General features: G+C 39.4%; 2 protein-coding genes across 2 annotated transcripts in view; one reads left to right on the forward strand and one right to left on the reverse strand.

The window, feature by feature from the left end:
- The window catches only part of gnsb (glucosamine (N-acetyl)-6-sulfatase (Sanfilippo disease IIID), b), a 25,481-nt gene extending 17,426 nt beyond the window's left edge, over nucleotides 1-8,055 (forward strand). The window contains exons 12-13 of the mRNA XM_028602144.1: nucleotides 3,699-3,809; nucleotides 5,213-8,055. Coding sequence (XP_028457945.1) covers nucleotides 3,699-3,809; nucleotides 5,213-5,362 — 261 coding nt within the window. The 3' untranslated portion in view covers nucleotides 5,363-8,055. The remainder of the gene's footprint in view (nucleotides 1-3,698; nucleotides 3,810-5,212) is intronic.
- Nucleotides 8,056-9,698: 1,643 nt separating this feature from the next.
- On the reverse strand, nucleotides 9,699-11,884 carry LOC114571055 (tripartite motif-containing protein 16-like). The gene has a single exon (XM_028601829.1). It carries the CDS (start codon nucleotides 11,734-11,736, stop codon nucleotides 10,075-10,077), a length of 1,662 nt encoding a protein of 553 aa, XP_028457630.1. The 5' UTR covers nucleotides 11,737-11,884; the 3' UTR covers nucleotides 9,699-10,074.
- Nucleotides 11,885-14,558: the final 2,674 nt, after the last annotated feature.

A 14,558-nucleotide genomic window follows, 5' to 3' on the forward strand; every position in this document is an offset into this window, starting at 1 on the left:
AATCTATCTTTTTTAATAAACTGTCTGTACACTTACAAAGTTCTCAATGCTTCGGTTTACATGTAGGGACCCTCATTATGCTACCGTGGAAGTGTGGTGATATTTTGAGCCTTGTTCGTGGTGTAGAAATAGAGATTTCTTTTTACTTTACCCGTGCCCCGATGACTAGCGTTATAAGCTAATTAGCATTTTTTGCTAAAACTGGTCACATTCGATTAGCATGAAAACATATCTCAGAGAACAGTCGACTCAGTACACGTGTGTTATTTACCCCTAGGTTCAGGATTTTCCTTTTTAGGTGCTAAAATGGATTTTCCACAGCAGGACATTTTAAACTGTGATATAGCTTCTCCAAATGTGCCGACAGCCATTTTAGGTGTCTACAAAATGAACCATCCCTTTTAAAGTGCTCAGAGGGATGGAGATGGAGATTTGAATATCTGCTTTCAAAACCGTTAGATAAATTTTCAGAGGGGAAAAGTTTGGCAAAATAACGAGACACATGGATGGTTCTGTAGTAACAGTAACACAACCTGAAACACTTTCAACATGTTAAAGTTTAAACCCTCCTGTTGATTTTCAAAAGTTCACTTTCAACCAAATTTTAAAGCAAAATCATTAAATTTGGGTTCACTACTTTCATTAAATTTGGGTGTTTTTATTCAATTTTATAGCATGTAAAGAAACATTGATAATAGAAACGTAGGAAAAAAGTGGCAAAAACGTCGGGAATCTCCAAAAGTGACATTTTTGAAAAAGTGACAAAAACATGGGAAAAGTCATGGGAAACTTCGGAAAAAAGTGTCAAAAAGACAATCAAAACGTTGGAATTGTTTTTTACATTTTGACCCAGAAAAACTAAAAGTTGCATCATAGTCGACGGGGAGGACAACACAAAGGATAAAAACAAAACTGTATAAATACAGCTGATGGGATGCACTCTGAGACTAGACAATTCAAATTGACAAAAAATGTCAAAAATACATCCAGTATCCAAGCGTCCTTATCTGGTCTTTACATGCACTGAAAGGTGCTATAATCTTGAATCTAAATCTAATCTATACAAATAAAAGTGACATTGGCATTGACATTGGTCTCTCAACACTTATCAACTTACTAAATACAGCAAACAGGGTGTGACCTCCTGGCTCTTTCCACTTCATCAGAAGTCTTTTAAACAGCATTTTTATTAAACTTGTTGATCCTGTTCCTGTCATCAGCAGTAATGATGTCACGTTAACATACAGCAGCCTAAAGCAAGGCACAGTTATACAACTTTATAATGACCTCAGAGGAAGTTCTTGGGGGGGAAAATAACCTCTTTTTTTATTTATTTATTTTTAAACTAAGCTTTTTCCACAGCATTTTACTGCATTGCTCAAATGTCAGATGTAAACTGAGGAAGATAATGAGATGCATTTGATAGCTCCAGAAAAAAATCAAATGTTAACCTTTTTGTTAACTTTTGCTTAAAGGTCCTGACATGCTGATTTTTAGATGCTTTTATATAGACCTTAGTGGTCCCCTAATACTGTATCTGAAGTCTCTTTTATATAGACCTTAGTGGTCCCTAATACTGTATCTGAAGTCTCTTTTATATAGACCTTAGTGGTCCCCTAATACTGTATCTGAAGTCTCTTTTATATAGGCCTTAGTGGTCCTCTAATACTGTATCTGAAGTCTCTTTTATATAGACCTTAGTGGTCCCCTAATACTGTATCTGAAGTCTTTTATATAGACCTTAGTGGTTAATACTGTATCTGAAGTCTCTTTTATATAGACCTTAGTGGTCCCCTAATACTGTATCTGAAGTCTCTTTTATATAGACCTTAGTGGTCCCCTAATACTGTATCTGAAGTCTCTTTTATATAGACCTTAGTGGTCCCCTAATACTGTATCTGAAGTCTCTTTCCCGAAATTCAGCCTTGGTGCAGAATTACAGCCACTAGAGCCAGTCCCACAATGAGCTTTCCTTAGGATGTACCATTTCTGTGTCTGTAGCTATTGAGGAGGAGAAGGGGGGGGCAAGGTGGAGGGTGGGGGTGTGGTCTTGACCAACTGCCACTTTGCTCGTTTGAAAGCCATGATGTCTCTCTCTCTATCATGGGTGGGCCAAATTCTCTGGGGGGGCAAAGCAGAGAAAGGGGAGGTAAACTTGCTCCTTATGACCTCACAAGGAGAAGATTCCTGATTGGTCCATCTGAGCTTTCATTTTCTCAAAGGCAGAGCAGGATACCCAGGGCTCGGTTTACACCTATCACCATTTCTAGCCACCGGGGGACCATAGGCAGGCTGGGGGAACGCATATTAAAGTGATGGTTCGGAGTAATTTCACCCTAGGGTCCTTTGCACCATGACCTCGAGCCAAACACCCCCCTAGAAGCTTTTTTCACCTGGGTCTAACATTGGGCGAGTTAGCTTAGAGTAGCGTTAGCCGCTGAATAGCTTAGCGCAGGGGCTAATGGACCCACATTTGTATCTCGTAAGTTACCCCACTAATAATGCCCGAAATGATACCAAACTTCTACACTAGTACAAATAGGTTATGCACTCATAAAACGATGGATTGGAAAGTTTGTAAGTACACCAGAAGTTTATGAACACTTGCCTGCTCTCTTCTGCTGCTGCTGCCTGCAGTTAGACGAGTGCTTAGGGCCGTCTACAAATTACTACACCGAAAAGAGATGCAACAAAAATATTCATTAATTTAATGATTAAATAAGGTAATGTCTCCAAACTTACCTCAATTATTACTTGTCTCCTGCTAGTTATACTACAGCACTCAATGTAAAAAATAAGTTAAATTAAAAAATATTTTTGTTGCATCTCTTTTCGGTGTTGTAATTTGTAGACGTCCCTAAGCACTCGTCTCACAGCAGCAACAACAACAGCAGAGAGCAGAAACCAGCAGGCAAGTGTTCATAAACTTCTGGTGTACTTACAAACTTTCCAATCCATCGTTTTATGAGTGCACAACCTATATATACTAGTGTAGACCTTTGGTATCATTTCGGGCATTATTATTGGGATCATTTAAGAGATACAAACGTGGGTCCATTAGCCCCTGCGCTAAGCTATTCAGCGGCTAACGCTACTTCTACGCTACACGCTACTCTACGCTACTCTACGCTACTCTACGCTAACTCGCCCAATGTTAGACCCAGGTGAAAAAAGCTTCTGGCGGGTTGTTTGGCTCGAGGTCATGGTGCAAAGGACCCTAGGGTGAAATTACTCCGAACCATCACTTTAATGTTAAAAAAAACTCAAAGTGACATTTTCATGCCATGGGACCTTTTTTAAGATTTAGTTTTTGAAAGAAACAGCTATGTCCAAGATCAAATTTGAGTTTGGAATAAGGGTGGAATATTAGTGTGCATGTAAACATACTCACTGTGTGTATCTTTTGAAGTCTAAAAATTTAAAGAAGACATCAATGAACAATGCGTGTTTCCACATATTTAAAACATTGGGTTTTAAAAACATTTTATGAGTAAGTTAATGCAGTCCTTAGTGGTTTATGGATTGCTTCACTACATTGGTGCTTTGCCTCCCTCTGCAGGCGGCAGGTACAACAACAACCTGCTCATTAAAACCTCATCAGAGTCGTGTTACTAATGGCTTTTCATCTGAAAACATGATGACCGTAGTTCTTAGTTGCAGCACTAACTTAACACACTTTATTTTCTTTCTTTTTTTAGCAATGTTTCCCAGACTGCGTGTGTGAAGACGCCTTCAACAACACGTACGCCTGCGTCAGGACCCTCAACAAAGACCACGACCTACAATACTGCGAGTTTGCGGACACCGAGGTACGGCATGACCGTGTTACACACGTAGGCAGCGATGGGATGTATTTGTGATAAACTGAAGGATGAAGTGTTCCTTTTTATGTGTTGAGAAAATCCCCCTGAAGTCTTAAAAAAGCCTCTTGGATCAGCTGGAAAATGCATCGTCACAATAGGGCTGTGTATTGGCAAGAATCTGGCGATACGTATCACGATACATGGGTCACGATTCAATATATTTCGATACTGCGTGTAAGGCAATATATTGAGATTTTTTTTAAAGTATAATTTTAGAAAAAACTAATTTAAAAAAAGACATGTCAAAAACTTTACTTTATGTAAACAATTCAGTACACAGAAACTCAAACTGCCAGTTTGGGATTGTGGTTCCCAGGTTAATGTTAATATGCTAAAGTAGGCCAAAGTTCAGCCATAGCTACGTTTAGAGATGGCCCGATACCATTTTTTGCTTCCCGATTCCGATACCTGAACTTATACAGAGTACCGATCCGATACCAGTGTGTCATATATTTTATTATTAACAGCTGTATACTACTATCTCTGTATGGATGTGATATGATGTATAACAGCTGTATACTACTATCCCTGTATGGATGTGATATGATGTATAACAGCTGTATACTACTATCCCTGTATGGATGTGATATGATGTATAACAGCTGTATACTACTATCCCTGTATGGATGTGATATGATGTATAACAGCTGTATACTACTATCTCTGTATGGATGTGATATGATGTATAACAGCTGTATACTACTATCCCTGTATGGATGTGATATGATGTATAACAGCTGTATACTACTATCCCTGTATGGATGTGATATGATGTATAACAGCTGTATACTACTATCTCTGTATGGATGTGATATGATGTATAACAGCTGTATACTACTATCCCTGTATGGATGTGATATGATTTATTTCTCTGTTGTCTGTCTGGCTCAGGTTAAACTCTTTGGGTAACATGAACAAATGAAACAAAACCATGAATGCCAGAACTTTCTTTTATTCTCCAGTTTGACAGTCAGTTATAACGGAAAAAGAAAATAAACTACTTTAACGTAGATTTTCTATTAGGTCTTTTTTACGTGGTATCTGATCAGTGCATAAACTCTTTTGGAATGGAATTGGAAATTGATTTATTTGAAACGGGGACAATGCACAAATAAACTTGTTAAACAAGAGAATATGTCTTGGGCCAGGTTATAGCAACAATTGCTAATTTCCACATGTAGTCCCTGGGCAGGTATGACAAATGTAAAACAACAATTAATTTTAAATAGAAATATATCACAGGACTATATATAAATGACATGGTGTCCATAGTGATTTTAGTAAAAACTGTGTGACGTGAAGAAGCTCAGCGTCTGTTCTTCTCTTTTGTGTCCCCCCTTTCCCCCCAGTCGTTTGTAGAAGTGTACAACCTGGTGTCGGACCCCCACCAGCTGGAGAACGTCTGGAAGAAGATGGACCCGACGTTCCTGCAGGCGATGAACCAGCAGCTCATAAAGCTGCAGTCCTGTCAGGGCGACAGCTGCCGCGACATCAAGTAAAGAGGAGGCGCCGCGCTGCAGGAAGCCGCCAAACACGCACTCTGTGGAAGACGGGGTCTGGTTTATCTGACCTGTTTACCACAAGTATGATCGTTGCCGCGGCCATTTTCATAACCATGTTTTTTTTTTTTTTTTTTACATTTTGACTAGTCTCGGGAAAGAAAAGCACAGGTGTAAACAATCTCATGAGTGATGATGGCTGGATTCTATTCAGCTGCTTCAGTTTCAGGGTCCTGGCGTTGTGCATGCTGGCTCACTGTCACACTGCCATGGTTTATACTGGGACACTTGAATAGAACAGAGCCATTGTGAAAGGATGCTTTGACATTCTGGGAAAATACGCTATTCGCTTTCCTACTGTGAGTCCTTGCACACAGAGTCCGACATTTTCACACGCCAAAAACAAATACAGATTCATATAACTTGGATAAATACAGCAGGTGCGTTGTATGGAAGCCATACAACGTTCTTCGCAGGTAAAATGAATACTTACTTCCATTGAATTTTGGTATTTTTATTCAGTTTAATAGCATTTTAAAACAGTATCCGGACTAAACTTTAACATATTCCAGTCTCTGATTGTCCACTCAACATCCTCTGACTTTAACTATTAGTCAAAATAATTCATAATCTCTGCTTTTTTTTAAACCCAAAAATTAGGTATTATGTAATTTTAAATTAGTTTTGTTGACCATGAATGAAAAAAAGTGACAGAAATATTTAAAACGGCGTCAAAAGCATACTAAAACATTGGAAGAAGCACAAAATAAAAATCATTTTCAATTTAGACCCAACAGGAGGGTTCAATACGACATCACGTTGTGTCAATGATGCTGCCTCCAAAACTTTTGTACATCATATTTACATTATTAAATCGGATCAGGTTAAATGTTCTGCTTTTTTTTTTCTGCATCCGTAGAGAGCATTTTTTAAGGTGTTGTGACATTTTTAGAGATCATTCAGGCTCAATCTGTTAGTGGAAATTGTTCTTCTTTTTTAATATGTCTTCAGTATCGCTAGTAAAACATCTGCTTGGATGGAGCCAATATTTCCTCTTTCTTTTTCTCTTTTCAAAAAGAGAGAGAGAACAACTAAATCATCCTCACTGCTTGAGGACATTTTAACTCTAGCTTGTATTTATTTAGATAGCTCCTTTCATACAAGCATGCAGCTTAAAGTGCTACACAGAACATCATCACAAAATTAAAACAGATGAGGAAAAAAGTAAGACTTAAAACTACAACTCTAAGACAATAACATGTAGAAGACCAATAGAATAAAAATAAACACCAGGGTTAAAAAACACGTATAAAATAATATGATAACAATACTCCAAATTAAAAGCCAGATGTTGTATTTTTTATTAACCTTTTTTGCGACTGATTAATTAACACGCATCGCACTAAGTGTGCAAGGTTTCTGTTCCCAGCCCAAACTGTGCATACGGAAAAATGTAGGAACCTTTTTTAGAGATGTCGGAGCTAATTATGAAAAGTACAGCCAGCAGCTGGTTAGCTTATCTTAGCATAAAGACTGGAAACAGCTAGCCTGGCTCTGTGCAGCAGTAACGAAACACGTCCATCACTGATTAACATGTTATATCTTCAATTCGTAACAAACACGGAAGCGTACACCGGTTTTGTCCCGGACTATTTTTGGTGTGTAAAGAAGAACTAATCCTCTCAGTAATATAAATAGTAGTTGTACGTTTACACGTCTTTGTGCAGAATGTCCACCAGGAAGCAAATAAGCGCAATGTCAAACTTTTCCTTTAATGTTATCACTAACACCCGTGCTTTTTCTTACGATTAGTCAAAATGTCCGCTGTGAAAAAAGGTCCGTTTATTTAACTGAGCTGTGCTCGTTTATCTCTCATTATATCCTGATAAATTTCTCGTCCAGTTTATTTTGTGCAGATGTCTCGCTCTGCATGTAAACTGCACTATAAACTTACCATACATGACCAAAGTTTTGCACGCACGCTGTAGCTGTCACTGATCTAATCATCGTTAAAGGAAGAGTTCCACATTTTAGGAACTGCACTTTTTGGACAGTTATCTTAGAAGATTGATGCTCTCGTGTCTGTCCGTTCTCTATAAAGCATTATAGATATTTTCCTAATATCGTGCAGCCCTACTTCTGTCTACACATTCAGCGTACAGACACAAGAGTATTCATCTTCTCGTCTGTCTGTCTGCAAGATTTTCCTAAAATGTCGAACCATCTCTTTAAGCTGAACCTTTTGTAGAGTACAACTCTGGTCTCTAAAATATTGTTGGTCTTTCTTTTATCCCTGCAGAACTTTACATGAGAGAAGTTGAGAGTAAAAGTACCATGTGTCCAAATGTTGCTCAAACTTTGTGCCTCAGATTTTACGAAATTGAGTTGTTTTTTTTTTCTTTTCTTTTTTCTGTTTATTACAATATTTTACACTGAGTATTAATGATTGAACATTTATAAAGAGCCTTTTTTTTAAAGTGGAAGATGGGAAAAAAGTGCCGCGATACTTTTGAGACGGATTTGTTGTAATTGTGAGGAATTCACTGAAGGGGAAAGTTTGACCTGGGAACATTTGAAATGAACGCATTAATCCTGCGTGCCTTGCGTTTGCACTGCCGAGGCTCACGTGCCTTAAATGTGAATGTGTTTGCACTGTGATGATGAAATTAAAAATAAATCTAAAGAAGCATTTACATGTGCCTGTCATGTGGATATTTCTCAGACCTAACACCTATTTAGCATTTATAAGCTGTATATAAACAATAAAAGGTTTATAAGACTAGCTGTACGCAGCTTTAAGGATATTTTGAAGTGTAAACGCACGTGTTATTGTTTTGTATAAGCAATGGTAGAAGAAATATCAGTTTAAAAATGCTCCACTACAAGTAAAGGTCCTCAATTTTAAACTGTTACTTAACCCTTGGGTTGTCTTTGGGTCAAATGTGACCTGTTTTCAAAATTTCCGTATCAGAAATATGGGTTTTGTTTTTAACTACCTTATTGTAATTACCCAAAAATAACACGGATGATTCCACACAACGGCTTCGCAAGTACAACAAAAGATCGGATCTCCACTTTCATTAAATTTTAGGGTGTTTTATTTCATTTTTTAGCATTGAAAAAGAATGGAAAAGGTTTCTAAACAATATCCTGACTGAACGTTGACATAAACCCTTCTGTGATTATCCTTCCTTTTAATATTAGTCTAAATAAATCATAATTTCTGCTTTTGTAACTCAAGAGTTAGGTATAATTTTCTATAAATGAGGTGTATTCACCATGAATTCCAAAAATAAGTGTAAAACTAGTGGTGATAAGTTGGTGTTAGTGGTGTTTATACATGGTGGTGAAAAGAAGTGTTAAACGTAAAAAAAAAGCGCAAAAAGTGTTGATTTTCAGCTTTCAACCGGTAAGTGCATGGTTGAATGGAAGACAACACAAGGGTTAAGTAAAAGTACTGAATTATTATCAGCAAAATATACTGTACTTAAAGTATAAAAAGTAAAAGTACTCACTATGCAAACAGCTCCTTTCAAAGTGTTATTATTATCGAATATGTAAGACAAACATGAAAGACCATTTCATGTTGCAGTTCATCAATGTGGAGCCAAGTATAGATACTGTGTGAACTACTTTAGTACTGCATCACATCAGAGTTTTGTATTTTAAAATGTAAAAAAAAAAAAAAACACAACATGTCAGACAGATGTAGTGGAGTAGAAAGTACAATTTTTACCTCTTGGATGATGTAGAAAGAAGATATAAGAAATACTCAAGTACAAGTATGTCAAAACTGAACTTAAGCACACACAAACTCAACCAAATTAATTCTTACTAGTTTTAAGTTTTTTTAACCCTTGTATTTTCTTTCTTCCGACCATGCAACTTTTATTTTTCTGGGTCAAAATTTTAAATTCTGAATTTAATGAATTATTTACACTTTTGTTGCTTTTCCCCGATGTTTTTGTTACTTTTTTTTACATTTTTTTCAACGTTCTTGTATCATTTTTTTTTTTTTAAATGGTATAAAATTGAATAAAACACCCAAATTCAAAGAATGTAGTAAACTGATCATTTATATGGAACCAGCCACGTTAGATTTTTTTGAGAATTTGGTTGAAAGAAACCCAAATTTCTGACTTTTTGAATATAGGTCAAATTTGACCCGAGGACAAGGAAGAAAGTTGAAAGGACAGAGACTGACTGACTCTAAACATGACCAGTGTACTTTGTGGTGTTTCGGGAGGAAAAGGGCCTCAGTTATACTCTCATATCAGTTTCACATTTTCTCCGTCAGCTTTGTCTGAAACCCTGGAATGAAGACAGGAAGAAAAGACTTTGTTCATGTTAGTTTATTCATCATGTAAAGCTTCAGTTTGTTCACACATCCCGTCAGTAAAGTCTGTTCAAAGACTCTTGTTCAATGATTTCATACAGATTCACTTCATCCACACAATCACTTTGTTAGACCAGAATCTCAGCTATGTATAAGAGAAGAATGAGTTATTGATTATGATTATAGGCGTTATTTACCGACGGGACAAGAGAACCATGACGTCTTTTATGATAGGATCAACAGGCAGGTGGGTTGTTATATTTATTTGCCCCATGTGGTGTTTTATTTGCCCCGGGCCATCGGGAAACCCTTATTGTTGAACCCTGAATAAGTTGAAGAGTTAAAACACAGAATTTAACCCTTAAATGACTTCTGTCTATTTCAGTTTACACAACTCAGCAGAGGCTCCAGTATAAAGAAAAAGTCCAGCATAGAGGGGCTGAGTGAATGTGGTCTGGACTCTGTGGAGGAGAGTCATGGTTTCAGAGACGCTGTAGAAGGACAGAATACCTGCACTGTGATCCAGGTACACTCCTACTCTGGAGGACACAGGACCTGAGATGGGAGTTTGGACTTTGTTGTACCTAAATATATAACTGTTGTTGTTACACTCTAGCGCCCAAGATTTGTGATTGTATCCAAATCCACATTCAGTCGACCCCCCTTCTCTGCTGATATTCTTGTATGAGACTGCTACATAAACTGCTACTCTCATCTCCACCTCCCAGTAACAACATCCAGTCAGACTCTCTCTACTCAGGACCTGAGGCCAGTCAGTGAATCTGTCTGGGTGACTAGAATAAGACTCTTGTTGACCCATTACTGTTGCTCTCCTGTTCCCCTCAGATAATAACAGCTCTGTGTGTGCTGTGTTTGGATCCAGTGTGATGTCACGTGAATATTTTAAGAATCCAGCTCTGGTCTCGGGCTCTGGTGGTGGCAGTAAAACATCCACTTCAGTCCCTGTCAGTGAGACGGTTGTCCTCTTCTCTCTCAGGACGTCCTGTAGTTTATCTCTGACTTCTGACACGGCTGCTGTCACGTCCTCAAAGCAGCTCAGAGGACGGATATGGATGCTGGATGCTGATTGGCTGAGAGGAGACAGTGAGGGGTAGTTGTGTAGAAACTGGTTGTGATCCTCTGTGTGTGAGAGCTTCTCCAGCTCAGCGTCTTTCCTCTTCAGCTCAGTGATCTCCTGCTCCAGCTTCTCCTGAAGCTCTCTGACTCGACTCTCTTCTCTTTTCTGCTGGGATCTGACCTGCTGCTTCACATCAGAGCTTCTTTTCTCCAGGAGACGGATCAGCTCGGTGAAGATCTTCTCGCTGTCCTCCACTGCTTTATCAGCAGAGAGACTGATGGCCTCTGCCTGCTGTTGAAGCAGCTTCACATCTTCCTCTCTGTCCTGGATTCTCCGCTGGATGTTTTGTCGACTCCCCTCGAGCTCTCTCTGCCTCTCAGCTCTCTCTGCTGCAGCTGAGACTGTGTCGTGGCCTTTATGTTCCTCCACAGAGCAGAGATAACAGATAAGCTGCCGATCAGTACGGCAGAACATCTTCATCACCTCATCGTGACGAGAGCAGACGTTCTCCTGGAGCTTCTTGGACGGCTCCACCAGCTTGTGTTTCTTTAACGGAGCGACATCGTAATGAGGCTGGAGGTGTTTCTCACAGTAAGAAGCCAGACATTGCAGACAGGACTTGTGTGCTTTGAGTTTTCTCCCGGTGCAGACATCACAGGCCACATCTCCAGCTCCAGCATAGCAGTGATCAGCAGGAGCAGCTTGGAGTCCAGTCTTCTTCAGCTCCTCCACTAAATCTGCTAACATGGTGCTTTTCAGCAGGACAGGCCTCGGTGTGAAGCTCTGCCTGCACTGAGGGCAGCTGTAGATGTACTTACGATCCTCTTCATCCCAGAAACCTTTAATACAGTTCATGCAGTAGCTGTGTCCACAGGGAGTAGTCACCGGATCCTTCAGAAGATCCAGACAGATGGAACAAGAGAAGGTTTCCCGGTCCAGCTGAACTCCTTTCTGCGCCATTTCATCTCTCGCTCAGTGACAACGACTGTCTGACTCTCACTTCCTGAGAAGTGAAACTAGTCTGAGCTCTGATCTAAAAACAGCAGCGATACTCTGTTGTACTTCAGCAGCATGTTGGTTACACCCATCTGCAAACTGTAGATCTGAAGGGGAGGGAACAAGGAAATGAGTGGACACAGTGGAGCTGGCTGTGTTTGAGAGCAGGAAGAGGAGGGAGGGGTTATCAAGCTCTACTTGCAAGCCAGCGTGCTTTTCTGACCCACAATCCTTTGTGCAACATATCTGAGCAAGAGGCTCAAAGTTCAAGCTGTGATGTTATCACAGAGTTTTTTGTCCCAAATGTCTGCAGACTGTACCGCAGGCAACAGTAATCAGAGGCTTTGGAGACGGCTCCCCAGTTTACAAAATTACTGAGTTGTCCTGAAATTAAGTTTAATCAAACTTTGGATCGTTTCATTCTAGGACTAAATCCTAGCTCACACAATCCTAGGTAAGAAAAACAGCTCAACCAAAGCAGTCAAGTTAACGCCAGACCAGGGACGTCACTAGGATTGAAAGATAGGGGGGGGCTTAGCCCCCAGGGAATGCAAAATCTTTGCACTCGCATCTTTTGTTAATTACTTTAACAACCAGTGAAGAAGCCAAGATGTTAACAAGTAAAACGCGACAGCCATTTGTCCTCTATTGAACAAAACTCCCTGTAATGTTATCACTCACTGTAATAATCTTTTAGACACATCAACACTGCATGGGGGGGTTAACTTAGGCCAGACTGTGCTCCTACTGAGTTCTTCTGTAGGTTATGAGTTAAATGTTATCTGTCTTCTCGTGTAAATGTGTGATAAAGTAATACCAAATCTAATTCCTCTCTCTATTAGATAAGTTGCAGGTCCAAAGAATGCTATTTAATTACACTAATTACTGGTACTGCCCTGTAGTGTCATGTTAACATCTAAAATGTCACATCAAGCACAAATCAGTAAAACAGACAAATAGCACCACATAGAAAAGAATAAAACAATAAATAGGCATTGATAGGCAATGATTTCTATGTGTAGACATATGTATGCATGTAGCCTATGTATGTATTATTGCTTTCAATGTATTATATTTTAATGTATGTATCTGTGGGTATATATGCTCATGTTTAGCCCAACCTACATTTAGGCAACATCTACATTTTTGTTTAATTTATTACAGCAAATGAAGGCAGAAATTTAAATTGGTCAGAATATAGCATATATAAAAAATATGAAATAATTTAGTCCAGGCTATGCTTTGGTGCCTTTACCTGGCAACAAATGCCTGTTAGAAGAAAACCAACCGGCCCACATTTCCTTAGACCTGTAGACCACTACTGACCTCAATCAGAATCATCTGCCCTGCCAATCTCCTGCTTCTCTCTCTCTCTCTCCTAAAATATCTTCCAATGTCCATCTGGTTGATGAACTGAAGGGTATACCGGTACAATAGCATTAACAGGAACACTATGACATTTAGTTTTCAGTAACAACATTTTGTGGAGACTGATATTGTTTTTTAATACTATAGAGATAGCAGGCGGTATTAATGGCAAAGAATAGAGCCCTCCAGATACCGGTTAGTTCTTGTTTTTTAGCTGGACTATTGTTTTCCATAGCCAACTAAAATATCCCATTTCCTTTACCTCAAGTAAACGTAGCTAAACGTCAAGCAGGTCATTAAAACAACTTAAAATGTCACTGTGCATGACTCACTGTGTGTGCGGTAGAAAGTTCAGACCAAAGATTCTGGACGAGATGAAACCTGCAGCTTCTTGCAACGCAGCGATCTGCGGCGTTCTGAAAGCTGACAGTTTACACCAATGAGACCAGACTTACTTTATACTTAATACTTTTTTATTATTAATCCCCAGTGGGGAAATTACAATTAACACTACGGTGCCTTGTTCAAGGGCACCTTGGGGGCACCTTGGCAGTGCCCAGGAGCTGAGCTGGCATCTCTCCAGCTACCAGTCCACAGTCCGTACTTTGGTCCGTACGGGGACTTGAACCAGCGACCCTCCGGTTCCCAGCCTTGAGCTACTGCCAACCTCAGACGGTGTATCATCCTCATAGCCATTAACAGCTTTTTTGTAGATGATAGGCTATGTAATTTGTTGTTTTTAATTATGAATGTGGATAACGTTGACGTGATAGTGAGCTGCTTGCTACAGCTGCATTTTAAATGCACTTACTCTCTCTCTCTTCAGTCACTCTCTACGTCGCTCGTCCACATAATGTTACCGTGCACGCGGGCGCTCGTTAGCCTCCCTCTAAAACTCTGCCTTTTCCACCAGTTGACAGTTAATGAAATAGAAATAAATCAGACACACTACACCACAACACAGACAGATGAATGGTGAAGGAAGATTGATTCAATGTGGTGAGGGATGAATCTAATCATTATTTTTCTTATTATTATTCAGGGGGGCTTAGGAACCTTTTAGGGTAGCTTCACCCCCCTAAAATAAGCCTGATGACGTCCCCGCCTCAGACAGCAGATACAGTAACAGTGGAGCAGAGAAGTCTATTTAAAGAAAGTACTCAGCCTAGATTCAAGCAGTCTAGCAGTCTGAAACCTCCACAAGTCCAATGCACGCTGCATGTTTATTGTAAAAGGTTTCCATCAGCTTTATGACATGTTGTTAACTAAAAGCTGCAGACCTCCACTACATCCCTGGTTAGCAGGATGAAGGAGCCCTCTTGTGTCCACTTGATTACCTGCTGGGATGTTTACTGCAGGAAGACATGTCCAAACTTCACACAACATCAGTAAAGAGACATTTAAATATATGCAATATC

This window comes from Perca flavescens, chromosome 16 (assembly GCF_004354835.1).
Source record: "Perca flavescens isolate YP-PL-M2 chromosome 16, PFLA_1.0, whole genome shotgun sequence".
Classification (NCBI taxonomy): Eukaryota; Metazoa; Chordata; class Actinopteri; order Perciformes; family Percidae; genus Perca; species Perca flavescens.

What these genes read in the sequence shown, in the direction of transcription:
- LOC114571055 (XM_028601829.1), bottom strand. Translation starts at nt 11,736, where the DNA reads ATGGCGCAGAAAGGAGTTCAGCTGGACCGGGAAACCTTCTCTTGTTCC.